The 26,244-nt window shown below is 17.8% G+C and overlaps 7 protein-coding genes across 7 annotated transcripts in view; 3 read left to right on the top strand and 4 right to left on the bottom strand.

The window, feature by feature from the left end:
• Nucleotides 1-315: 315 nt before the first annotated feature.
• PGSY75_1126100 (putative autophagy-related protein 7) lies at nt 316-4,385 on the bottom strand (the record flags this gene model as incomplete). Its single annotated transcript, XM_018786382.1, has 2 exons — nt 316-402; nt 558-4,385. 2 exons carry the CDS (start codon nt 4,383-4,385, stop codon nt 316-318), a joined length of 3,915 nt encoding a protein of 1,304 aa, XP_018641177.1.
• A 1,373-nt stretch (nt 4,386-5,758) lies between these two features.
• PGSY75_1126200 (putative 40S ribosomal protein S18) lies at nt 5,759-6,459 on the bottom strand (the record flags this gene model as incomplete). The annotated part of the gene is made up of 2 exons (XM_018786383.1): nt 5,759-6,025; nt 6,256-6,459. 2 exons carry the CDS (start codon nt 6,457-6,459, stop codon nt 5,759-5,761), a joined length of 471 nt encoding a protein of 156 aa, XP_018641178.1.
• Nucleotides 6,460-8,826: 2,367 nt separating this feature from the next.
• PGSY75_1126300 (putative DnaJ protein) lies at nt 8,827-11,293 on the top strand (the record flags this gene model as incomplete). Its single annotated transcript, XM_018786384.1, has 5 exons — nt 8,827-10,345; nt 10,557-10,604; nt 10,744-10,790; nt 10,966-11,082; nt 11,237-11,293. The coding sequence occupies 5 exons, from the start codon at nt 8,827-8,829 to the stop codon at nt 11,291-11,293; spliced, it is 1,788 nt and encodes a 595-aa protein (XP_018641179.1).
• A 1,024-nt stretch (nt 11,294-12,317) lies between these two features.
• On the top strand, nt 12,318-13,032 carry PGSY75_1126400 (putative large ribosomal subunit processing factor; the record flags this gene model as incomplete). Its single annotated transcript, XM_018786385.1, has 3 exons — nt 12,318-12,398; nt 12,478-12,795; nt 12,889-13,032. The coding sequence occupies 3 exons, from the start codon at nt 12,318-12,320 to the stop codon at nt 13,030-13,032; spliced, it is 543 nt and encodes a 180-aa protein (XP_018641180.1).
• A 1,155-nt stretch (nt 13,033-14,187) lies between these two features.
• Nucleotides 14,188-18,114, top strand: PGSY75_1126500 (hypothetical protein; the record flags this gene model as incomplete). The annotated part of the gene is made up of 1 exon (XM_018786386.1): nt 14,188-18,114. The coding sequence occupies one exon, from the start codon at nt 14,188-14,190 to the stop codon at nt 18,112-18,114; it is 3,927 nt and encodes a 1,308-aa protein (XP_018641181.1).
• A 442-nt stretch (nt 18,115-18,556) lies between these two features.
• On the bottom strand, nt 18,557-20,695 carry PGSY75_1126600 (putative steryl ester hydrolase; the record flags this gene model as incomplete). Its single annotated transcript, XM_018786387.1, has 1 exon — nt 18,557-20,695. One exon carries the CDS (start codon nt 20,693-20,695, stop codon nt 18,557-18,559), a length of 2,139 nt encoding a protein of 712 aa, XP_018641182.1.
• A 1,085-nt stretch (nt 20,696-21,780) lies between these two features.
• Nucleotides 21,781-26,244, bottom strand: part of PGSY75_1126700 (hypothetical protein) — a gene marked incomplete at both ends in the record, with an annotated part of 5,279 nt that continues 815 nt past the window's right edge. The window contains 16 exons of the mRNA XM_018786389.1: nt 21,781-23,011; nt 23,147-23,181; nt 23,336-23,446; nt 23,585-23,674; nt 23,814-23,912; nt 24,037-24,087; nt 24,208-24,261; nt 24,333-24,374; nt 24,475-24,516; nt 24,634-24,705; nt 24,883-25,293; nt 25,370-25,420; nt 25,506-25,559; nt 25,657-25,719; nt 25,815-25,931; nt 26,101-26,172. Of these exons, the coding sequence (XP_018641183.1) occupies nt 21,781-23,011; nt 23,147-23,181; nt 23,336-23,446; nt 23,585-23,674; nt 23,814-23,912; nt 24,037-24,087; nt 24,208-24,261; nt 24,333-24,374; nt 24,475-24,516; nt 24,634-24,705; nt 24,883-25,293; nt 25,370-25,420; nt 25,506-25,559; nt 25,657-25,719; nt 25,815-25,931; nt 26,101-26,172 (2,595 nt within the window). Of the gene's footprint in view, nt 23,012-23,146; nt 23,182-23,335; nt 23,447-23,584; nt 23,675-23,813; nt 23,913-24,036; nt 24,088-24,207; nt 24,262-24,332; nt 24,375-24,474; nt 24,517-24,633; nt 24,706-24,882; nt 25,294-25,369; nt 25,421-25,505; nt 25,560-25,656; nt 25,720-25,814; nt 25,932-26,100 lie in introns of the transcript that reaches the window.

Raw genomic sequence — 26,244 nt, forward strand, 5'->3', positions numbered from 1 at the left:
TATTTTTATATTTAAAAAAAAAAAAAAAAAAAAAAAAAAAAAAAAATATTTAAACAATATTATATAAATATAAAAAAATATATTTTTAAATTATTTTTTAAAAAAAAATATCCTTAAAAAAACATTAAAAAAAAAAAAAAAAAAAAAAAAAAAAAAAAAAAAAAAAAATTAAATATATATTAATCACACACAAAAAAAAAAAAAAAATAATTTGTTTTAAAACAAATGATGATAAAAGAATTAAAATGTTATATTTACACCATATAAACATAAAATTAATATTTAAAAAAAAAAACAAAAAAAAAAAAAAAAAAATCATTCTAATATTATAACATCATTCTCTTCAACTTTGAGTTGATTTATATCTGTGATTCTTTCTAAAATGGAACTATCCCTAATAACCTGAAATAAAAAAAATAAAACACATAAAATATAATATAATATATATATATATGTATATAATATAATATAATATTTTTTTTTTTATTTTTTTTTTTATTTTTTATTTTATTTTTTATTTTATTTTTTATTTTTATTTTTCTTTCTTTAAAAAGTACATTTCGAATGAATTCCATTTTATCCTCCTGATATTTTAGTATCACCTTTTCTGAACAACACATGCATTTTTCGAATGGTTCACAGAATAATTTTTTCATATTAAAATTGGCTAAATTAAAATTAATTATATGTGGTGTAGCACCTAAACAAGAAGTGAATACATTAGAAATGTCTGATTTTTTTTGTTGATTAATGTCATTATCATAATTATATATATATTGATCTTTGTCTATATGTGGAGCAAAAAAATATAAAGGATGTTGTGTTAAGGCTAATAATAATTCTGTAGCTATACTACTACTTATATTACTTACACCAGATCGAGTGACTGTACATTTTTCATCAAGGGTTCTATAAGATAAAGAATCTGAAGGAGAATGCATATCATTACAAAAATAACATGCACCTTTAAAATATAAATAAGAATGTCTTAAAACAACAAAAGAATCAAAACTTATTGCTACTGTAATTCCTAGAGGAGGCATCTTACATAACGTTTTTACACTTTTAAGAATATTATTATAAAAAATTTCTTGATATGTATCATACATATTTATATTATTAAATGATTTATATATATTACTATTTTGTTCATATAAGGAAAAAATATCATTAAATGGATTATCCATATTTTTTATACATTTTGAATTTTTTATATATTCATGTGTAATGATATTTTCTTCTTCACATAATAAAATATTACTATTAATATTATTATTACAATTAATATTATTATTACAATTAATATTATTATTACAATTAATATTATTATTACAATTAATATTATTATTACTATTAATATTATTATTATTATTATCATCACCATTATCTACCCCCTTCTGTAATTCTTTCAAAGAATTATATTGCTTCTCGGCTATCATTAAACACGGAAAATATCGTGACTCCTTCGAATCAGTTAATAAAAATACGACATCATGATTATGAATTAAATCATCCAATTCATTTATTGTATCCTCAAGATTTTCATTCAAATAATTTAAATGACCAGGCATAGGTATATCCATTACCTTTGTTCTTATATTTAAATCTGGACAAATCTTTAATAAGTTTTTTTTCGCTGCTACACATTTATATTCACCTATCTTATCATATTTCTCTGCATCTTCTAAGGTATATAAATATTGTCTACTAATATTAGAAAAGGACACACGTGAATTGTCAACAAAGGTATAATTTTGTATTCCCCATGATACACAATTACGAGCTACCATACAACCTAAGGTGCCTAATCCTATGATTAATATTTTTAATTTTTTTATATTTTCAAATTTTAAATCTTTTAATATCTTCCATTTTATTAGTTTTATATTTAATTCTAACGAAATCCTTTGAATGGTATCTTTATTTATAAAATCATTTAAATTTATAATACATATAATACTTTTTTTCTGTTTTTTCTTCTCTTCAAAATATTTCCATCCACATAGTATATTATACACTTTATTATCATAATATAATTTATTATAATTCTTTATTATATTTTTATTTTCTTCATTTTTATACATCGATTCTGTTGTATAATTATTATCTTCTTTTCTTATATTTAAACTAAACCCTAAACTTTTACATGAATTTATAAAATTATTTTTATCACATGTGTCATCATTTTTTTGTAAGATGTCTATATCAAGTTTATTCAATGAATCCTCTTTTTTATCATCTAAATATGTGTTCATATAATTGGCTTCCTTGTCATAAATAAAGTGAATTTTATCTGGAACATTTACCTGAAATAATGAAGAATTTAAAACGTATTTAATTAGATGATTAGGACATATCTTATTATTTTTGTATTTAACGTATTTTTTATCCTTTATGTAAGTATTATTAACGTTCATATTATTTTCATCTTGACTAGATGACTGTTCTATATTATCATCTGAACATACATTTGTAAGATCATCTCTCCAGTCATTGTTATAATGGTTAATAATATTATAATTAACTTTGCATATTTTTGAAACAGGAGAAAAAGATACATCATGATGAGACAGGCAATTATTAATATGATTATATTGAAACGAATTATTCTTATCACTATTAATATCTTTATGTATATCACTATTAATATCTTTATGTATATCACTACTAATGTTTTTATGTATATCACTATTTATGTCTTTAGATTTATCCATATAATTATCCTCATTAATATTATTATTATTATTATCCTCATTAATATTATTATTATTATTATCCTCATTAATATTATCATTATTATTATCCTCATTAATATTATCATTATTATTATTCTCATTAATATTATCATTATTATCACCATTGTGATTTTTTTTTTTTTTTTTTGTATTTTCCTTTTTTGTTACTACATTTGGATAGCGCCAAATAAATCCCTCTTCAGATTTGAAGGTGCCAACAAACTGTTCTCTCAATAAAGAGATATCTCTAAAAGCCAATATATCTATTTGAAAATTATACAATTCATATTTTAGAGTTAAACAATATAATAAATTTCTAAAATCCCAAGACAAAGAATTGAATATATAATTTATATCAATAAAACATATATATAAATCAAAAAAATCTTTTTTAATATATCTTAAAATTTTATCTTTTGAATTTTTTATATCATCTTTTAATTCCGATAGTGCATTAATAGGTAATATGACCATATCATAATTTTTATGTAGCATTGAATAGTTATTATTATTATTATGATTATTAAAAGAATTATATTCTTTGTGGTGATAATCATTTTGTGATGTATCATGAATTTTTAAATATTCAAATAATTTATAAAAACTATTTATTTGATAAAATTCTTTTTTTGATTTTTCATGTTCTTGACAATTTATATTAGAATAAAATTTATTTATATATTCATCGTAATATTCTTTATTATTCATTTTATGAAGAGGAGTATTATCAAATTTGAGTAATAAGAATATATTCATATTAAGAAACATTTTATAATTATTAAAATAATCATCTATTTTATAAGATAGATAAAATAAATCTATAATATTGATTTGTCTATTTTCAGTATTTATATAAATATATTTTGAATCTATATAGAAAAAATACCTTGTACTATTTTTTGTCAATTTATAATAATTATCTTTTGGTTTTATAATAGGATTTGCTATACTATAATAACATATATATTTTTTTAAATCCAAAAAACTAAGTATTAAATATTTATTTATCTTTTCTAAAACACTTAAACAATTTTCTTTATAAGCCCAAAAATTATCATCATAAATATTGTTATCCATATATAAATTCATATCTTTATAATCTATATCATTTTTTTCATTATTTATATAACTCTTTAAATTTTTTAATGTATAATTTATATGATCATCTTTATTACATTTTAAAAATTCTTCTAATGTATTAAAATTTAATAAACAACCAATATAATTATTTCTATAATTATTCATCACATAAGGTATTTTATCAATATTTTTATTCTCATCATTTATATTATTACTACCAATCTGTAGTGTTTTAATAGAATTATTTGTTTCGATATTATTTATTTCCTTTTCGTTATGAAAATTTCCATATTTTAAAAAAGATCTTTTATTAATTTCTATTGTTCTTACATGAATAAAAGGATGTGTAAACTCTATCAAATATGTCTTTAATACATTATATTTATAACCTAATTTTATTTTCTTCACATAAGTACTCGAATATAAATTAACATAATTACTTTCTAGCTTATATATATTTATTTTTTGTTCGTGTAATTGAGTAAAATAAGAAATGTCTATTTTGAACTCATTGTTATTGTGTTTTAATATGTACGAACTTTTATTCTCCTCTTCGATTTTTTTTTTCATTCTCTCTTTTAATCATATTATAAATACATAAATACATAAATACATATATATATATATATATATCTTTATATATATCTTTATATATATGGCAAACTTTTTTTCTTTTGCAACAAAAAGAAATTTAAAAAAATAATATGTAAATATATATATATATATATTCATACATATTCTATATATATTCTTATATTTCATATGTATGGCTGTGAATACTTTTATATGTTTTTATTTATTTTTATTTTTTTCAAAAAAAATGAACAATACTTGAATTTTAAAAATTCACATCTCCTTTTTTACAGATACGTTAGGATAAAAAAAAAAAAAAAAAAAAAAATTAAACAGAACAAATTTTTTCATGAATATATAAAATTATTTACAAACGTTGTAGTATTCTTATATATTTAATATATAAAAAAAAAAAAAATATTTAACCCTAAAAAAACTATAGTATTACAATGTGTATTATTCAATATAAATTTATGTTTACATATATTTATTTTATATGTAAAATAATAAAATTGATTTATTACAAAAATTAATGGAAATATTTGAAAAGTTATAATATGGTGTTAATTATGCGTAAAAAAAAAAAAAAAAAAAAAAAGAAATGAAAGAGCACCAAGAAAACCTTTTTTTTTCTTTACTAATATATAAATGAATTCTCTTCAAGAATAAACATGTACAAATATTAATATATATATATATATATATAATTATGTATATATAAGATCATTATTATTTTTATATATTATTATATAATTTTATTTGTTATTTTTTTTTTTATTCTAACAATTTAAAATAAAATATATACAACCTAATACATATTCATATTGCATTATAAAAAGCATACAAAAATAGTATTAAAGAATAACATGTAATTTCCTTTTTATAAATAAGAATACCATATACACAAAAAAGAAAAAAAAAATATATATATATATATATATATATATATATATTACTAATTATTATTTGCATATTTCTTTACTCAAATCCAACATTTTCAAATGATCATTATAGTTATCATATTATATTTAAGAAAAAAAAAAAAAAATAATTAATTTATATAAGTTTTTCTAACCATAAGTTTTTATTTTTTCTTCTTTTTTTCAATTTATTTTAATTCATATGAAAAAAATATACAACAACAAAATAACATTTAAAATATTATACATACATATATATATTTATATATATATATATATATATATATATGTGTGTGTACATGTATGTATTTTTTTTTTTATTTTTATTTTTATTTTTAAATGATTGTTCATAATTATTTATCAATTTTTATTTATGAACAGTTCAGGTAAAAATGATTTTTAAAAAAAAAAAAAAAAAAAAAAAAAAAAAAAGAAAAATGGCTAGTTGATTTATGCTCCTTTCTTTTTAGCAACACCAACAGTTCTTCCTCTTCTACCAGTAGTTTTGGTGTGTTGTCCACGAACTCTTAATCCCCAGTGGTGACGTAAACCTCTGTGTAATCTAATTTTCTTCATTCTTTCTAAATCTTCACGTAAGTATGAATCAAGTTGGTTAGCAATAACATGAATATTTTTTCCTTCTTTCAAATCCTTTCTCCTGTTTAAAAACCAATCAGGTATTTTAAATTGGGTAGGAGTACTCATAATATGTACGATCTATAAAAGGAAAAGAAAAAAAAATATATGTACAAATGCATATATTTTTAAATACATAATTTGGTAAAATGTATATTATATATGAAATTCAAAAAGGGATAAATAAAAGTATGTATTTATATTCCTCAAAATGAGATATAATAAATAAATATAAATATGTACATATATACATATATACATATATATATATATATATATATATATATGTGGTATCATTTTGTTATTATTACATTATCTATTTCTTCAGTAGTTAATTCTCCGGCTCTTTTAGTAGGGTCAACATTTGCTTGTTTACATATAACAGTTGCCATTCTCTTTCCAATACCTTTAATAGCTGTTAAGGCAATAATTACTTTTTCTTTTCCATCTACATTTGTATTTAAAATTCTTAATATATGTTGAAAATCATTATTATCTATTACTTGAAGTGACATTTTTAATAACACTTTTAAAAAATAAAATAAAATAAAAAATATATATAATATATATATTAATTAAAAATAATTTATATTTTAAATTTAAATCAAGTAAATTAAATTTTCCTTAAATAATCATAAAAAAAAAAATTATATATTATATTTTGAGAAAATTATATATTTTGGAAAAAAATATATTTCTTATATTATTTTATTGATTCTTATTTTTTAATTTTTTTACAAAAATATTTTTAAAACATATATGTTTTTTTTCTTTTCGTAATTTTAAAATAAAACTTTATTTTTCTTATATATTACGTATCTTTGAAATGTTTTTAATTATATATATATATATATATAATATATATTATTATGTATATATTATTATATATATATATATATATATATTTTTTATATAATTATTATTATAATTAGGGATTTAATTAATATATAATAATTTTATATGTATATTTCATAATTCTTTTAAAATAAATAATGATATAGTAATAAAGCTCTTATAATAAATAATTTATATATATATTATATAAATATATCATTATATTATTCTTGTTCTTATATACCTTTAAAATATGCGTGTTGTATTTTATAAATATATATATATATATAAATTTTTTTTTTATTCGATATATCTAAATAAATAAAACGTAAGTATATATATTAATAGGGGACTATATTAAAAGGTTATTAAGCTAATATATATATATATATATATATATATATATGTTATATATATAATAAAAGATTCTATTTATATATAATATTATATTATAATTAGAAAGTAACTTTCATATTATATTTTTTTTTAATGGCCCTTTAAAATAACAATATTATTTTTATACAGGTAGGTATTGAATATATATTAAATGTATATTATATATATATATATATATTTTAATATATATGCAAATTTTGTTAATATTTTTAATATATATAAAAAAAGTGCATTAAGGGGATGAACTATATATAAAAATATATATCATATAATAGTACAAATAAATGATATTAAAAAAAATATATTTATATATGATGTGATGTATTTTATATAAAATATATTTTTTTATATTATTTCAATATTTAATTTGTATTGTATATAATTTTTTTTTTAATTTATATAAATACTATAATAAGATTATATAAATATTTCACGACTTTATTATAATATAAAAAATATATGTATATATTATATATATGTGAATTCGTAAAATAATATAATATTAAGAGAAACCAAAAAAAAAAAAAAAAAAAAAAAAATAAAAATTGCACTATATTTTTTATATATGTATCATATATTATAACACATATTTTATTATTATCATTTAATTGTATACGATTTTATGTCGGAAGACGTGTATGCTTTTTACAAAGCCCCTCCAAAAGTTATATAATATAATGGAAAAATAAAAAAAAGAAAAAGAATAATTTTCATTTTATTGTGTTAAAATATTATATATATATATATATATATATATATATGTGTAGCCCGTTTGAATTTTTTTCTTTTTAACGTTTTATTTCACAAAAAATAAAGGAAAAAATATATATATTTTCTTTTTTTGTTACGGTCTTTTTCAAAAAAAAAAAAAAAAAAACACATTTGTGAGACAATAGGGTTAATCATAATTTTATATATATTTCTTTTTTTTTTTTTGTATAAAATATATGAGAAAAGTATACACTTATTTATAGGTAATATATATTTAATGAACACAAATATATATTTTATATTAAAATGTGTTATTTATAAATTTTAAATAAATATATATATTTTTTTCATGTTATTGTTATATATATATTATTTGGGAAAATAATATATTTGCCGTATTTGTCATTATATATATGTTATAATTTTTTTTTTTTTTTTTTTTTTTTTTATTATACCACAAAATGTGATGTTATAATATTTTAAAGATGATACATATATTAAAAGAATAAAAACACATAAATAATGATTAATGGAAAATAAAAAAAGGATAAAATATTATAATTAAAATATATAAAATTTTATTTTTCATAATTTTTTTTTTTTTTTTGTGTAATTTGAAACAAGCACATTTTAAAATAATAATAAAAAGGTTATAAATGAATATTTTCATGAAATTATGTAATTTTTTTACAAAGGCATGAAAAATAGGATATCAAAAATTAAAATACATAGATAAAGAAAAAATATAAAAAGTATAAGTTTTTTGAAATATTGTAATGGTATAACTAATTTGTTATATATATATATATATATATATTTATATTATTTATTTTTTTATTTTTTATTTTATTATTTTTTTTTGTTAAATATATTTAAGGCTTCCCATTTCAATATAATGAATGCAAAAATTATGATATGAAACAAAAAAAAAAAAGAAAAAAATGGATTTTGGTAACAACAAAAATAATAATGATTCAAACAATGTAATTATAATAAACGATGAAATAAATTCTGATATTTCATTAGAAAGTTGTGAAGAGGAGGTTGATAATTATGATCAATATTGTGATAATTTTTTAAAACATAAAAGTGCTAATACAAATATAAATGTTAACCATAACTATAATGATAATTTAAAAAATAAAAACAATAATATTATCATAGACTTAACATTAAGTGATAATTCAAATAAAGATTTTGTAGAACATGAAAATGTAAAAAAAAATTCTGAGGATAGTTTAAGAGAAGGTAATAATCCTTCAAATATTTTGGTATCTAATAAAGAGTTTATTAAGTGTTATAATAATGATAAAGTAAAAAATATTAAAGATAATGAAAAACAAATTGAACAAAATAATGCAGAGAATGAAGGAAGTGAAAAAAAAAATTATATACATATAAATAATATATCCTTTATGAATATATCATGTAATGAAAAAAATAAAAATGAAATAATTAATGAATTTAAAATAAATACAAATGATAATATTAATAATAATACACATTTCGTACATACAATAGAAGAAGATACTCTACATTCAAATAAAGATATTAATTTTAACTATAATAAAAACAATTGTATTAATTTCTTATATAATAAAAGAAATTATGAACAAATGATGGAAAATAATATAAGAACTGATAAAAATAAAAAGCATATAATTATAGAAAATGCCAAGACAACAAATATTACTAATCCTTGTATTAATTTAGAAGATATAAATCAAGGTGAACATTTAAATCAAACTCCACAAAAAATAAAAAAAAAAAATTATTATTATAACAACACTCATAATAATGTAATAGATTTAGATAAAGAAAATGAAGAAACAAAAAATTATGGTTTCTATAAAAATGATCATTCATCAAGTAATAAGAATAGAAAAAAAAATAGTCCAAATCATACTAATCCTTTAAAAAATAATATGTTTAGAAATATATTATTTAATAAAAAATTTAAGATAGAAGACTTGTATTATATAAAATTAAAATATGATGATTTAACAAATATAGAAAAAAAAGAAGAAGAAAATGTTAAAAACTTTTATAATAAATATTATAAATGTTCATTTTATGTAGATAAAAATATAGAGAATATATGTTTAAAAAAATATGATATATGTAACTATTGTAAAAATTGTTTAAAATTTTTAAAATTTTTAATAATTCATGGAAATAAATATAAAGGAAATTTAATCAATATTTTCTTTATATATTCTGATATTCAACAACTTATATTTACATATAAATGTGAAAAAAAACATCTATTCAATATTTCATTATTTCATATTATACACAATTTATGGTGTCCTCATGATTTCTGCCTTTTTCAATGTAAAAGTAGTTACAACAAAAACTATGCTACCGAATTTTTTCGTTTAAAAGAATTGGATAGTATGGAAAAGCAAAAAAGATTATTCCTACAGGCAAAAGTATTTTGTCTATTTAATTCATACGGAAGTAAAAATAAAGATAAATTCATAAATACCAAAATATATATATATATATATATATATATATATATATATATATATATATATATATGTGTGTATATTTTTATATGAACAAGAAAAAAAAATGTATGAACAAATAGCTAGCTGGCTAGCCATATATAATTATATATATATGTATATATTTATATTTTTTTTTTTTTTTTTTTTTTTTTTTCTAGCTTTGCCAGTGAACAACAAAAAGGTCGAATCGGAGTGCACCAACGACAGTAATATTTTAACGAAAAAAAGAAAAAGGGATTTATGTATAAGTATTCCCTAGGCATATATAAAAAGACATTATATAATATACAATACATATATATGTATATATTATAATATTTTTGTGTTTTAAAAAAATATTTTTAGTTGACAGGATTATAAAGAATGCAAATAATCCGTGGGAAGTGCTTCAGGTAAAAATATATATATATATTTATTTATTTATATTTATTTATATATTTATATTCATAATTTTTCAATTTTTTTGTGTTTATTTATACATATTAATGTTGTATCACCATGTTGTATATATCAGAATATATTTTAAAGTGTATAAAAAAAAATATGCATATTAATTTTTTTGTTTAGATGAACATGTATACCAAACTGGATATCTCAGATAAAACGGAATTGAAAAAAATGGCAAGAAAAAATTATCATAAGTTAGCATTAAAAGTTCACCCCGATAAAAATAAAAATGATAATGTAAGTTTTTTTTTATTTTTTGTTCACAAAAAGAAAATTATTGCCTTCAGATGGAATAATTTTTTAATAACATATTATTTTACGTATAAATATAATTATTTATTTGAGACACAAGTAACATTATAATTTTTTTTTTTTTTTTTTATATTTATAGGCATCATTGGCGATGAATATTTTAACCAACTCAATGCAAAGCATAATGTCAATATAAAATGGGTTAATGACAAAAGGTGAATTAAACACGTTTTTTTTTTTTTTTTTATATTTATTTTATTGTTAAGAACAAGAATAAACTATATATATATATATAATATATATTATGTAGATGACATGTTGATTATTAAATAAGAACCTGTTTTTCTTTTTCATTTTCTTTTTTTTTATAATAATTTTGTCATTTTTTAAATTATACATTTGATAATGTTATATAAAAATTAATATATATATTTTTATGTATAAGTTTTTACTTATAGCCCATTTTTGATCATCTATTATTTTTTTTGAATTTTAATATATATCTATATATATAAATATGTATATGTATGTATATATGAATATATATAATGTAGATATATATATATATATATATATATATATATTTATATTTATATTTATGTATGTACGATATGCTTATTAATTTATGTATTTATTTTATTTTATTATGTTTTTTTTGTTATTATTTTTTTTTTTTATTTTCAATTTAAAAAAGAAAAAAGCGAAATTGTCGCGACATATTTCTTTTTATAATATTAAATATATATATATATGTATAGTATTTAATATGTGTTCAAATGTTTTTAGCTTACTTGAATTATAAATATAATGCTATATATAACTTCATATTTTTTTTTTTGGTAAATAATAGAAAAAATATATAATACCATATAATAATATATTATATTATATATGTTAATACATACTATAATATATATATATATATATACATTATTTTATTATTTTTTTTTAACTTATCTATATAAATCGTTTCACAAATTATGTTAATAATGTAATAGATATGTACACATATATATATTATTATATATATATATATATTTTTTTTTTTTTTTTTTAAATCTTGAACTTGTTTACATGCCATATTTTCTTTAAATAATAAATGATATTATTTTTTTTAAAGAGGTAATTTTTTTTTTTTTTTTTTTTTTTCATTCTTTTGGATTGAATAATATTTTATTTATGCATACCTTTTTTATTTTTAAAAAAGCGTAGACGAAATAATGAATTTTACATCTCCACCAAGCAATGACCCTATAAAAAAGATCCAGAATTTATTGAATAATTCCTTGCATTCAATAATGGTAATTGAATATATATATATATATATATATATATATTATGTATATATTTATATTTATTTTTATTTTTCATTTTTGTAAGGATGTTGTAAGTAATTTATCATATAAAGGTGAACCGAAAGAATTAGTTCTTGAAGAATCTAATTTAAGTGACTATTCTCATTATACATATTTATTAAAAGAAGAAGAAAATAAAGACAAAAGAGAATTAACAGATAATATAGAAGATGAAAAAAATGTGACAATAAATAAAACTGAAGAAGAAAATAATTATTTTATTAAACCATATTTTGAAGAACCATTAAAAAATGAAATATTAGATAGGGTGGAACGAATGAATTTAATTTTGAATATGATAGATGAATCAATTGATGAGCTTCCAGATTCTATAATGAATGAGGTAATTCAAAAATAACAAACAAAATAAAATATATATATATTATATATATGTTAATATATATATTATATATATATATATATTTTTTTTATACAGGAAGAAAAATGTAATGAAATTAAAAAACTGCAAAGAAAAAAAGATGAAGCAAAAGAGGAATTAAAGAATTTATATAAAGATTATGATGCTCTATATAATTATGTTACAGACCACCTAAGATATTATGCTATAAACATGAAATAATGGCTCTGACAAGTTATAATATATATATATATATATATTTGTAATAAGTTTTTTTTTATTTTTTTTATTTATTATTTATTTAATTTTTTTGTTATGCATATATATTTTAATTTTTATTCTGTTATTTTTTTTACACTAAGTCTTCATTTTTAAAAGGATTATTTTTTTTATTATTTCACATTTAACAAATAAATAAATAAATATATATATATATAATATATATATAGAATAATATTTTTGAAAATATTTAAAAGTTAATAAAATAGATATTTTATTTACAACTTAAAATATCTCATACGAAATAAATAAATATAAATATATATATATATATATATATATATTATATGTTGTAATATAATCTCTTATTAAATAATTTATAAAATATTATCTTTGCCTTTAAAATATATATATATATATAATATGTAGCACTTATAAAATAATTCCGAATGATATATAGTTACATATTGTAATTATTAATATATATATAATATATATGTTTTATTATTGCCATTCAACATACCTTATATAAAATTTGTTTACATATATATATATTTTTATATATACATCAAAAGTGTATATAATATGTTTTATTATATTTAAAAATACAAACAAAGGCTTTTTTTTTTTTTTTTTTTTTTTTTTACTACAAAAAGAAAAGCTTATATATTAATATATATATTTTTATATTACGTTGTAGAATATTTAAAAAAATAATAAAAAAAATGATAATATAATTATATATTATATTTTGTTGTTCAATTTACATGATTTTTATATGTAACAGCAAATTATAATATTTTATTTATATAGTGCATATATATATATATATATATATATATATAATTATAAAATAAATATAATATTTATAATATAAAATAAAATACATTTATACGTTTTAATTTTCTACAATATATTATTTTATTAATTTTTTTTTTTATATATATGTTTTCTTCCTCTTTATAATATATATATATATAAAGAATGTGGAATATGAACAATGTTGTTTATAATTTTATAAATTAGAAAATAAAAAATTGAAAATTTTTAAAAAGTATCTCTTTATTTATTAAATAGTATATAATATTTTTATATGATTTGGTATTATAATATTATAATTATATATATTGTTTTATTTTATTTTATTTTATTTTTATTATGGAGGGAAACAAAATATATATAAGCAACGAATTTAATCCTTTAAATATATCAAAAGATACAAAAAAAAAGGAAAAGGAAAGAATTAATTCATTAGATAAGTTAGATGATGAGATTTTAGAGAATGAATATTCAAATAGGTTACACAAAGAATTAATATTAAAGAATAAGAATTTTAAAAAAGATATAAATTTAATAGAATTAAGTTATGGTGGTAATTTAATAAAGAATAAAGGAATATTATCTAAAGAAAATGTTGTATATTTAAGTTGTAATAGTTGTATATTATTAATCGATTTAAAAAAGAAAAAGAAAAAAAGAATTGTATTATCTTTTGATATAGATAGAATATTTTATTTTTATGATAAGAAATATAAAGAAGAATATTTAATTATAAAAGGTATAAATAATTATATTTATATATATCGTATTAGTAAAAATAAATATGATTTTGTCAAGAAATTTTTTATTAAGAATTTATTTTATATTAATAATTTTGGAAGTAATGGAGAATTATGTTTTGCTACCTGGGAAATAAATCAAGACAAAATGTATACGAACTTTTTTCTTCTTAGATTTATATTTCAATATGAATCTTTTATATATGAAAATTATGATAATAATCTAAAAAATAAAAAACAAATAGAAAAACAACAATATATTCATACATTAAATAATCATATAACATATTCTTATGAATCAGATTCTGAATGTAATTTTGATCATAAATATTATCCTCCTGAATTACAAGTGTCTGAATTATCAGACAATGAAAAGCAACAAACTAATACATTAAAAAATTTATATATGAATAATATAATAAATGATGATAAAAAAAAAAAAAACACTCATAATAAGAATAATATATATAAAAGTGATGCTTATCTTCATGTAACAGCCAAATTAAAAATTAAACCTATTTTAAAAATAAAATATATTTATTTTTCTATGATAGATATAAATAAAAAATTAAATAAATTAGTATTATCAAATAATAATATAATTATTATATATGATTTAGAAAGAAGAAGTTATAATATTATATCCTTTAGAAATTATATCTCATCTATAAAAATAAGTGATGATAATTTCTTAGCAGTAGGTTTTATAAATGGATATATACATGTCATATTATTTGAAGACATATTATCGAATAATGAAGAATATAATAACAATGACAAGAATAAAAATAAACAATATGAAAAAATATTTAATACTATGAAACCGTTTCATATGTATTCCGGGGCGGATTCTTTAAAACCGGTCTTTCCTTATATAGCTGCCTATGAGGTGGACTATATGACAGGCAATAATGAAAATAATAATAATAATAATAATAATAATAATAATAATAGTGGTAGTGTTAATAATAATAATAATAATAGTGGTAGTGGTAGTGGTAGTGATAGTGTTAATAATAACAATATTGAAGAGACACATGAAGTGAAACTTCCCCCTCTACTCAACATACCTTATATTAATTTCGATTTCAATAAAAATAAAATTATTAATATTTACAAATTTCATCTTATAAAATATAAATGGCACTCACATTCTGTGTATAACCTTGAAATTGAAGGAAGGAAAATAATTTCATGTGGAGAAGAAGCAGTTATATTATTTTATGATATAGACAAAGCATCATATGAATTTATTTCTCATTTAGGGGTTCCATGTTATTATGTATATTTGAATAAAGAAAAAAATCTTATTATTTGTAATTCTTTAAATAATTGTATCTTGTTTATTAATTATAATCATCGTTTGTTTTTCTATAAATATAATGGTATTAACATGCCTTTGACCTTAAAAAATTTATTTTATCATTATACTAATATAGAATTAAATATAAAAAATAGTATGAACCTTTTTATGAGTCAAATAAATGATGAATATGACTACACACGAAGTATATGTGATCAAAGTAACAGACATCCATTTTATAAAAAAGAACACAAAAATAACAACATTTTTAATAATACTACATATGATGACAATATGAATAACATTAGAAATTGTGAAAATTATTCAACAGAAGATTCTAGTGATGAATCTAGTAATGAATCTGGTTCCCCTTCCGATGTAGAAGATATGATATCATTGAATAAAGAAAATAAAAAAGATGATATGAATAAAAAAAGGAGCGACGACCCCAAGCATAACCAAGATAATAAAAGTAATGATAATAATAATAAAAAAAATAATGACAATGATAAAAATATTGGTAGTAATAAAAATATTGGTAGTAATAAAAAGATGGTGAGTATAAAAAATGCGAGAAAAGTAACAAGAGAGGAAGATCTTCTTAGTTTCCATTATATAGAAAAAGAATTAGAAAAGAAACTTTTTAATAATAGTAATGTAGAAAATAATTTATATAAAAAATATCAAATGTGTTTTTATTGTGATTCTAATAAAGGATTAATATATTGTTTTCTAACATCTTTTTCTCATTTACAATTATATAATATAGAAAAAGATAAACATGAAAAATATTTATGTCCTTTAAATATGACATATAAAAGTAGAACAAATATTGAAAAAGTAAATGATATGGAAATAATTTTTTTTTGTTTTAATCATAATAGAAATTTATTAATGACAATAGAAAAAAGAAATTATATTATGCCCTCATTATTAGATTCTTCATCACCAAATTTAATACATAGAATATATACTATAAAATTTTGGTTACTTGACAAATATATGGAATATATAAATATATATGAATATACTATTCCTTGTAATATTATAGCTTATGATGGACAAGAAACAGATAATATGTTTAATACTATTAATAATAAAATATTAAATGATATAAATACATATGGTAATGATAATATATATGGTAATGATAATATTTATAATAATGATAATATTTATAATAATGATAATATTTATAATAATAATAATATATATTGTAATAATAATATATATAGTGAGAATGAAAAGTATCTAATGATAATAAGTCATCCATTTTTAAACATGTTCATGCTATTTGAAACCAATGGAAATATAAGTATATGGTGTTTTAATAAAAGTGAAAAAATATTTGATAAATGTATCTATGATGATTATGTTGTAGATTGTTTAGAGATGACTAGCGAAAATATAAAAATTATGGATAATATAATAAAGGAAATGAAAGGTACAGATATTCATAATATATATAAAAAAAATAATAATGAATATGACCCCGACATGTCTGAAATAAATGAACATAATAATAATAATAGTAATAATAAAAAGCATGTTGAAGAAAATAATGAAACAGATTTTTGTAGTAATATAATTACTATTATAAAAAATATTAATTATAATAATCATATTATTTTAAATGCTGATATTAGCATAGATGGAAAAATATTTTGTTTATGTCATGATAAATTTTTTACTATATGGGATACAGTAACTTTAAAAATATTAGCTGTTATTAGACATCCTTTATATACATCATTAAATGAACAGTTATTTAATTTATATAAAGGAATAGAAGTTATACAATCTAATTATAGTGTATTTATATTATTTTTTTCTTTTGATACTATTTTTATTTATGCACTTGAACAGTTCCATTTAATATATCAAGAAAAATTTAAAGGTATTATAGAATATATAAAATTTGATAAATTTACAAATAAATATTTAGCTATAGGTATAACAAAAAGATCAAAAAAAAAAAATCATCAGCTAATACAAAAAAATTATATATATGAATTTAACGAACATTATTTAAAAAGAAAAAAATTATTCTATTCCACTACACAAAGTCCAATATTATTAGTAGATTTTGCTCCATTCAATATTTTAAAAAATATTAATATAAATCATTATCATAAATCAACAATATTAGTTACATTAAATTCAAAGTTTCAAATACATACATTTTATATTAATAATTATCCAAACTTTTTACAATTAAAGTGAAGCTTCAAAAAAATTATTTATAATACACCCTTACTAAAAAAAAAAAAAAAAAAAATATCGGCACCCCATGGGTATATCATATATATATATATATTTTATTATATATATGTGTTTGTTTATATATTTATTTTTTTTTAATTTATTTTTGTATGCACAGCAACATTTCCATTTATCTATTTAAAATTAAAACTTATAATATATTAATATATTTTAGACATAAAATTTAATATGTATATGTTATTTTACTGGTGCGGAAATTCCTGTAAGGAAATATTTGCCCCTCAAAAAAAAAAAAAACACACAAGGTATATATATATATATACATATATATTTTTTGTTCTATATATGTACATATATATATATATTTTTCTATATATATATACATATATATATATTTTTGTCTTTATATATATACCATGTTGTTGATATATGAATTTATTAATCAGCCTTGCTTTATATCTTTTAAAATGGAAGATATTACAACCCCATCATTGTCAGACCATAATGGATCTAAATGCGCCCAATTAGACACGGTAATTATTTTCAAACAATTTTTGTCGAAACGTTTGTTCATATATTTTATTGATTTATCTACATGTATAATAGTATCTTTATTTCCATATATTAATGTTATTGGAAATGAAAATTCGTGTGGATATTTCTCAAGAACATCTGTAACAGGAGATGTATTAAATGCTTTTGCCCATCTCGTTAAATTTGCTTTTGATGTTGATCCATTAGGTGTATGAAAAAAGAATAATTTTTTCTCATCTTGTTTTATATTTTCATTATAATATTTAAAAACATGATGTGCTATTATATGTGCCAAATTACTAATAATAAATGTACTAATATTATATGGTATCATATGTTGAAAAAATGATTTCCCTTTAAAAACAAAATTGTAATATTTTGAAATATATAATAAAAATTTCATTGGCATTTCTAAATTATATTTATTCCTCAATATAATAGGTAATGACATTAAATAACATCTTTTTATACTTTTTCTTACATATTCATTTAAGCATGAACTTATAATTAACTGGATACTACCTTGTGAAAATCCAACATATATTATTTTATCTTTTTTTGTTTTATTTTTTATGTATTTTATTATGGAAGGTAAATCTTTTGTACTCATATCTTCAAAAGTGTATTCATTTTTATGATCACACAAATTGTCATCATATTTATCATATTTATCATATTTATCATATCTATCATATTTATCATATTTATCATATCTATCATATTTATCATATCTATCATATTTATCATATGTATCATATTTATCATTGTTGGAATAATATTTATTTATCTTATTATCACAATTGTCTATTAAATTAGAACCTTTGTTCTTTAATTTTTTGTTATCTCTAAAATATTCCAAACTTTCTTTTCCTTTAATTTTATCACAATGAAAAGTATCACTACACTTAATATTAGAATCATCCCTTTCCCTTGTTGACTTAAAATATATATTTCCTTTTTTCTTTTCGTTTATATTACGAACAAATATGTTAAAAAAATTGTTACTCGTCCTCCAGGGCCTTAAAATGATATTATCATTATTATTACTATTATTATTATTATTACTATTAATATTATTATTATTAATAATAATATTATTATTTATTATTTTTTTTTTCTTTGTGTGTTGGTCTATATTTTCTTTATCATAATGATTATGTGAATTATTTTTACAACTGTTCATATCATAATTACATAAATACTTACTCATCAACATATTCTTCATATAATATGTTAAGTTAATTTTTTGAAAAAATAATTTATGCAAAACATTATAACGGTGTATATTTTTATTATCACATTGATTAATATTATTATCAATTTTTTTTTTTTTTTTTTTCATCTCCTTTTCTATCTTATCATTTTTTATGTTAAGACCCAAGTCTCTTAAATCTTCCTCTGTGTATTTTTCTCTTAATTTTTTTATAGCTATATCTTTACCAACATATTGTGTGAAATTATTCCCTCTGTTATTACTTATCCACACATCATGATTATTTGAGAAAATCTTGAAAGTCAAAGAATTATATCCTTTACATGTATAATTAATAGACGATTCAAACAACCCATGATTAAAACAAAAAACTTCTTTCTTATCTTCTTCTAATCCTTGTTCATTTATTCTTTCCTTATGAAACATTTCATCATTTATTATTTGTTCTGTATTATTTTTTACAATTCTATATAAATTTAATCTATACCCATCAATTGTATAGACATAATGTTTTTCTGCTTTATATTTTTTTTGTGTTAAATCAAGTAGTAATTTTTCCATTTGATCAAGTGTTTCATCTTTTTCATCTTTTTTATCTTTTACATCTTTTTCATCTTTTTCATCTTTTTTATCTTTTTCTTCTTTTTCTATGTCTTCATTATTCTTTAAATTTATTTTATTCTTTTTATGACATCTTACATCTCTTTGTTCATCTAGATCATAATCTTTTTCTTTTACATAATAACAATTATATCCCTTCCTGCACATATCTTTACAGATGTTCAATAAATTCTCTAACCTTTTTGTGATATTGCTCAAGGGTGGTCTGGGCATGTTTAAGGTGCATTTTTTAATATATATAAATAAATAAAATATTTATGATATTAATATATATATATATATATATATATTTAAATAACACAACTTTTTCAAGTTCACTTTGTTGAGTATGATTACAAAAATATAGTCCACTTTAACAATACAAATATATTCACATATACATGTGTATTATAAAATTTTTATAATTATTAGCAAAATAATCATATAGACAAAAATAGATCTTTCTTTATTTTTACAAGTAAAAAAATTTCATCAAATATTTTACATATAAATCAAAAAAATAAAATAAAATAAAAAAAATTATGTTTAACAAATCATAATAATACATATATAATATTATATATATGTATATATTCACTTATTTTTTAGAAAGTTAAATATTACTCAAATGTTTTTTCACAAAAAAAAAAAAAAAAAAAAAATAGGAAAATATATACATGTATAAATCAAAATAATATTTGTATAATATTATGTAACAAATAAAAGAACATACTTCTGCATTTACATAAAAAACGTTATTTTTTTTTTTTTTTTTTTTCCAAAATAAATAAAAAAAAAAAAAAAAAAAATATATAAAAAAAAAAAAAAAAATTAAAACATATAAATATATTTCATTTATGATTCTTATTAAAATGAAAAAATATGCATCTCAAAAGAAAAAAAAAAAAAAAATATATATATATATAATATATATATAATTTATGGAGTGACGTGGTGGAAAAAACCAAAAAAAAAAAAAAAAAAAATATATATATATATATATATATATATGAAAAAATTAAATACAAGAAAGCACCTAATAAAGTCAAAATCATATAAAATTCCTAAAAAAGAAAAAGGAATATACATATAAATGTTATATGCATATTAATATGATAATATGGAAATGAACTTTATTTTTATTTTATATTTTTTATATATATTTATTTTTTTTTACTATTACGTTTATCGAAACTATTACGTTTATCGAAACGTATATAAAAAAAAGAAAAGTTATAAAATATAAAAAATATATATATATATATATTTATTTTGTTTTATTTTAATTTATCCCTTTTGTTTTGTTATATGTGTGTTCGTTACAAATAAGCTGGTAATATACACCAGTCTTCATCAATTCCTGAAAATACATTTGAATTTCCCTCGCTACCGATATTAGATAAATCTTGTAAATTACTTTTATTGTAATTAAGAAGAAAATTGAAAACACATTCAGATGCCAATTTGATCGCGTCGTGTTCTACTATTTGTTCATAATTAAAAATTTCAAATAAAATTGCTTCTTCCTTATTTGTTGTAAGTATAATATTCGTATTATTATAATCTTCAGAACATTTGGAATATTTAAATAAAGAGGTATTTATATTTTCGATATAATTTGTTGCTATTGATTTATTTATTACATTATTATGTATAAATTCATTTTGTTCTGTATGATTATATTTAGTTTTTAAATGATAAATATTTTCATCATCACATGTACTTGAACTATTACTATCAGAAAGTAACAACATTTCTTTTGCTATTTTATACTTGTGTAAATTTTCATCACTTAATTCTCTGTTATTATTTAATTTATCTTGGTTCATTTTTCCGTTATTTAATTTATCTTCATTCATTTTTCCATTAGTTATTTTCTCATCATTATTTTTTTCGCTAGCTAATTTTTTGCCAATTTGTTTTTCGCTAGTTGATTTTTCTTTATTTTGCTTTTCTTTGCTATCAGATTTCTTTATTTGATTTGTTATTTTGGTAGTTTTGGTTTTATCATATTTCGAATGTAATGAATTTTCTTTTTTGATTGGTGTTTTACTTCTCGATTTTCTTAAGTTGGTTTTTTCTTCATTATTGTAAGAATTATCTGAATTTTTTTTTTTCTGAACAAGACAGGTACTTTTTTCATTTTCAATTTTTAATTTTTGATCGGATGTTTTTATGATCATATTACAATTTTCTTCCTTTTCATTTGCAATATAATTAATTAATTTGTTGACAACATTATTGTAATCTAATTTATCAACTCCTCTTTTTTTCTTTTCTAAATATAAATTCTTATTCAATCCGCTGAAATATTTTCCACTTTCTTTTTCTTTTATTAAAACTAATTTTGTTCCTTTCTTTGTTACATACATTTCTTCAAATATATAACTGCACTTGTTTCCTTTTACTATTTCTAAATTATTCTTGTTGCTAGAAATACAAAAATTAAATCCTTTAAATTTGCTGAATGGTCCAACATAAACAAGTTTTTTGGCTTCCTCGTCATTTAATTGAAAAATACCCCTTGTCTCGTTTTTGAATGATAACAGCCTTTAAAAGGGAAATAAATAAATAAATAAATAAATATATATATATATATATATATATATGTATGTATGTTCATACGTTGATTTATTTTCAACACAATGAATTTTATTTGTCACTGTATCATTTTTATATTTTTACCCTTTTTTGGTATTTTCCACATTAATATCCAAAAACTGAAAAAGAAGAAAAAAAAAAAAAAATATATATAAATAATAAAATGAAAATATATACAAACATAACTACATTCACATGTATTTAAAAAGAATTTTCATAAAAGATTCTACTTTAAAATTAATATTTTCTTTTATATTCTTCTTATGGTCTTACCAGATCTGTATCGTAGGCACAAATAAATCGATGGTTCTTATTTCCCTTATATAAGTATCCGTCTCTGTTCTTTAATATACACTTGCATATGTCTACATATCCAAACCATAACTAACAAAGAAAAAAAAAAAAAAAAAAATATAGTAGACATAAATATATATATATATATTTATTCTTTATATATACATATATATTATAATTTTTATTTGTTTATTATTTTTTTTTCTATTGTTATTTTTTTAAAGTTACAATTTTTAAGATAGAAGATTGTGGATGACCATCAAAATGTAAATCGTCTCTTTGTCTGATTTTCTTTTTAATTAACAATTTGGCTAGCTTCTACATAATTTAATGAAAAACAAAATAAAGGAATTATAAAATAATATAAACATATATATATATATATATATATATATATATACGTATAGTCTTATTTATTCTTATTTTAAAATATTTTATAATATAGAACAGATCATACTTCGTATAAGTCCTTTTCAATGTTAATCATTTCATTTTTTTTGGTATCCAAAATTTTATTTAATTCCTTTTGACAATTTCGTAAAGATAAATTCTCATTCTAAAAAAAAAAAAAAATAAATAAAATAAAAATAAAATATAAATATAAATATAAATATAAATAACAGTAAATAATATATATGTATAAGTTACAATAACTACCATAGAAACATTTATATATATACCTGGAATGTGGTAATATCGTTTTCTTTTTCTTTCAGTTTATTATATAGAATCTACATAGATTGTGAAAAGAACAAATAAAATGTCATAAGTGATATTATATATACCATTTAGGTTTTCTATAATTATAAAAATGACTATACATATATATACATTTTCTTTTTTTTTTTAACCTCTATAATGGAATCTCTCTTTATCACTTCGTTTTGTTTATTGTCTATATCATCCTAAAAAGGAAAATACATATATATATATAAGCGAACTGTATAATATATCTTATAACTTTTTAATATTTTACCTTTAATTGATAGTTCATTTTTTTTTCATTAGTTATTTCATTCTAAGAATAAAATAAAATGTATATATGTTGTTCATATTAATAAAAAGAAATATATATATATATATATATATATATATATTTTTTATTTTGTGTTACTCACTTTGAATTCTTGAAGTTTATTATCTAATGCGTCAATCTTATTCTACAAAGGAAACAAAAATAAAAAATATATATATATATCATAATGTATTATATACGATTTAATAAACATCTTTGTTATATGGTTATTATTTTTATATTTTTATTTTCTAAGATATACCTGGAAATTTTTTTTTTCATCTTCTAGCAAAAGAATTTTTTCTTCAATCTGTTTAATATGTTCTTCCTTATTCTAAAAACATTGAAATATATATATATATATTAATATATGTGTATATACATATGTATATATTGGGCCTATTTGTAGTATCCTATAAACCTTGTGCACTTTATATATTATAATATAAAATTAAAAATTCATAATATATATATATATATTATATATTGTTATAATTCTATAATATATTACCGTAATTTCTTCTTTATATTGATCTACTAGTTTTTTCAAATCTTCATTTTTTAACATAATATTTTTCTTATCATTTTCATATATTTTTTTTTCTTTATCTAGTTGTTCTTTATTTTTTTGTAAAGATTCTTTTTCTTTATTTAAATTTTGTTCCATTAATTTGAGTTCTTCTTTATTTTTTTCTATTTGTTCTTTTTCTTTGTTTAATACTTGTTTATTTGTGTCTATTTGTTTTTCTTCTATTTTTAAATCTTCTTTACATTGTTGAAACTTTTCTTTTTCATTTTTTAATGTTTCTTCTTTTTCTTTAAGTTGTTCTTTTTCTTTGTTTAAATTTTTTATTTCCATTTGTATCATCCTTTGTTGACTTTGAACAAGGTCCATTTTTTCTCCTACCATTTTTTTTTCTTCCTGCACGTGTAAATATACATACATAAATATATATATATATATAAATATGTATGTATATATATATATATATGTATACCTTCATGTCCATCATTTCCTTTTCAAGATTTTCAATCGTATTAATTTTATCCTACAAAAAAAAATTAAAAAATTAAAAAATTATATGAAAAGATAAAATTATATATATATATATATAATATTTTATTTATTTTTACTTGGTTCATTTTTTCCAGCTGTTTGTAGTTCTCTTTCATGTATTCAACTTCTTCCTACAATTAAAATTTTTTTAATATTAATGACGTGATAAAGTAAAAATAAAGTAAAAATAAAATAATAAATAAATAAATAAATAAATAAAATGATTACCTTAAATTTGTCTATAGTTGAATATAAATTTGTATTTTCTTCATGCACTTCTTTTAGTTCTTCCTACAAAACATAAATATAAATAAATAAATATATATATATGTTCTTGTATCACTTATTTTTTTTTATTTGATTCAATTTTATATCATGTTATTTACCTTATGTGCTTCTTTTAAAGATATCAAATTTTCGTTTATTTCATATATGGCCTTTTCATAATTGTCCATGTCATTTTCCAGTTTACATTTTTCTTCCAACAATTCTTGAAAATTAATCTACATATGTTTATATAAGAAATTGTTGTAAATGAGGGTGTATTAAAATTAATAATGTGTGAAGAATAAATAAAATACAAATATATATATTATAATAGAATGATAATATATATATATATATATATGCTTTTTTTTTTTTTTATTATTTATTTTTTTTTTCTTTCCTTACGCGTAAGTTCATGTATTCATGTTCCTTTTCCTTAAGCATATTTTCTAATTTTAATATTTCCCCTTCATAATTCTAAAAAATATCACATGGAAATATATATATATATATATAATATTTTTTTTTTTGTGTTAAATATATGAAATA

This window comes from Plasmodium gaboni, chromosome 11, assembly GCF_001602025.1.
Source record: "Plasmodium gaboni strain SY75 chromosome 11, whole genome shotgun sequence".
Taxonomy (NCBI): Eukaryota; Apicomplexa; class Aconoidasida; order Haemosporida; family Plasmodiidae; genus Plasmodium; species Plasmodium gaboni.